The 1,601-nt window shown below is 53.2% G+C and overlaps 1 protein-coding gene across 1 annotated transcript; it reads left to right on the top strand.

Annotated features, from left to right (window-relative positions):
- Positions 1-222: 222 nt before the first annotated feature.
- On the top strand, positions 223-1,369 carry faeA_1 (Feruloyl esterase A; the record flags this gene model as incomplete). Its single annotated transcript, XM_014685937.1, has 3 exons — positions 223-472; positions 526-1,083; positions 1,170-1,369. 3 exons carry the CDS (start codon positions 223-225, stop codon positions 1,367-1,369), a joined length of 1,008 nt encoding a protein of 335 aa, XP_014541423.1.
- Between the last annotated feature and the right edge of the window lie 232 nt (positions 1,370-1,601).

The raw sequence follows: 1,601 nt of genomic DNA, 5'->3' as shown, positions 1-1,601 counted from the left end.
GACTCTATTTTGCAAATTTGCCAACTTCCTCATCCGAACTAGTGTCATGGCCTTCTTTGGAACCAAACAAGTCTGCCCCTTGCAAATTGGATACGAACGTCTTTGAAAGGGGGCCTCGGCTTTGCTCCGTGCTCCCGCCGAAAGTACTTAAAGATGAACCGTGATCCGTAGAATGTCGGTGTTTGCCGACGTGCATTTCTCCTTGTTCTACAGAGAAACATGATGCGCTCCGTCATACTCGGGCTGCCCTTTGTGGCGCTCGCCCTGGCCACTCCCGTGTCGAATAGCATCAGCAACATCGACGGGACACCGGACGATGTAGCGAAGGTTCTTGAGCGGGGGGCTCCGGGAGACTTCTTCAAAGATGTCGCCGGGATAATCAAGATCCTGGAAAAGGGTCTTCCCGCAGACATCCCGAGCGAAGCGGCTGCGATAGCGGCCGTCCTCGAACAGGGTCCTCCTCGAACACAAGGTCGCGCCCCTCGGTACTTTTTTGAAAATTTGCATCGCACTAATATCGCCTAGCTTCCTCTGACGTATACGAGAAACTGAGCTACTACGCACAATTTCCAGGATCTGCAACGGCATGCGTCCACAAGCCTGCGGAAGGCGTGGTCGAGCAGCTTTACGTCAATGAAACCACCACCGACACCCAGGCTATGATTTACCGACTCGATTCCAGAAAGGAGTTGATTCTAGCTATTCCAGGGACCCAGAGCCAACAGGACTGGGAGACGGATGAAAACTGGCGTCTGGTTGACTACAAGTCCTGCCAGTCCTGCAAAGCGCATCACGGGTTCTTGACTGCCTGGGATTCAATCGTCGACCAGGTGGAGCGCGGGTTGGAGTCGGCTCTGCACTCATATCCAGGCTACTCGGTCACCATCGTGGGCCACAGCCTCGGAGGCGCCCTCGCGGAGCTTGCCTTTGGCAGCTTGAAGCCAAAGCCGTTGAATGTCACGCAGGTCATCACCTATGGCGCGCCGAGGGTCGGGAACGCAGGATTTGCCAATTACCTTGACAAGCTGGCGGGCGCGTCAAACTCGAATGCCGGCATTGCGTATCGTGTGACGCACTATGATGGTAAGTGCTGGCCGCGCACAAGACGTCCAAACCGGCGCTTCGTTGCCTGTCCAATACGGTGGGATGGTAGTACTGACTTGTAGTAGACATTGTTCCACACTTGCCCCCTTTCTTTCTTGGGTTTACTCACCCTAGGACCGAGTACTGGCAGTCTGCTGATAAGCCCACCGAAGCCACGACGTATAGGTGCAACGGCCGCGAGTCGCTGGACTGCATCTTTGGCAAGGCGCCATCATCAAAATCAGATGCACATGGTACTTATGCTGGGATGAAGGTTTTTTGCTAAAGACTGGATCTGTCGTTTGGACGCAAGAAGGCGTCGAGTCTATTGTTTTTCTGCAATCGCACATACCTTAATCACTCACGTGTATCTACCGTCCTATATCCCGTGATGTACTTGAACAAAATTTTCCAAGGAGGGCATTTATAGTCGATAAGGCCGTCGTTGTCTAGCTGCTACGCGGTTTGAACATCTTTCGGCTCAGCTGCCCAAGTCAAGGCTTGTATATATTATGAGA

This window comes from Metarhizium brunneum, chromosome 6 (assembly GCF_013426205.1).
Source record: "Metarhizium brunneum chromosome 6, complete sequence".
Lineage (NCBI taxonomy): Eukaryota > Fungi > Ascomycota > Sordariomycetes > Hypocreales > Clavicipitaceae > Metarhizium > Metarhizium brunneum.
Note: the sequence above shows the minus strand (reverse complement) of the source record. Positions and strands in the feature narration are given on the sequence as shown.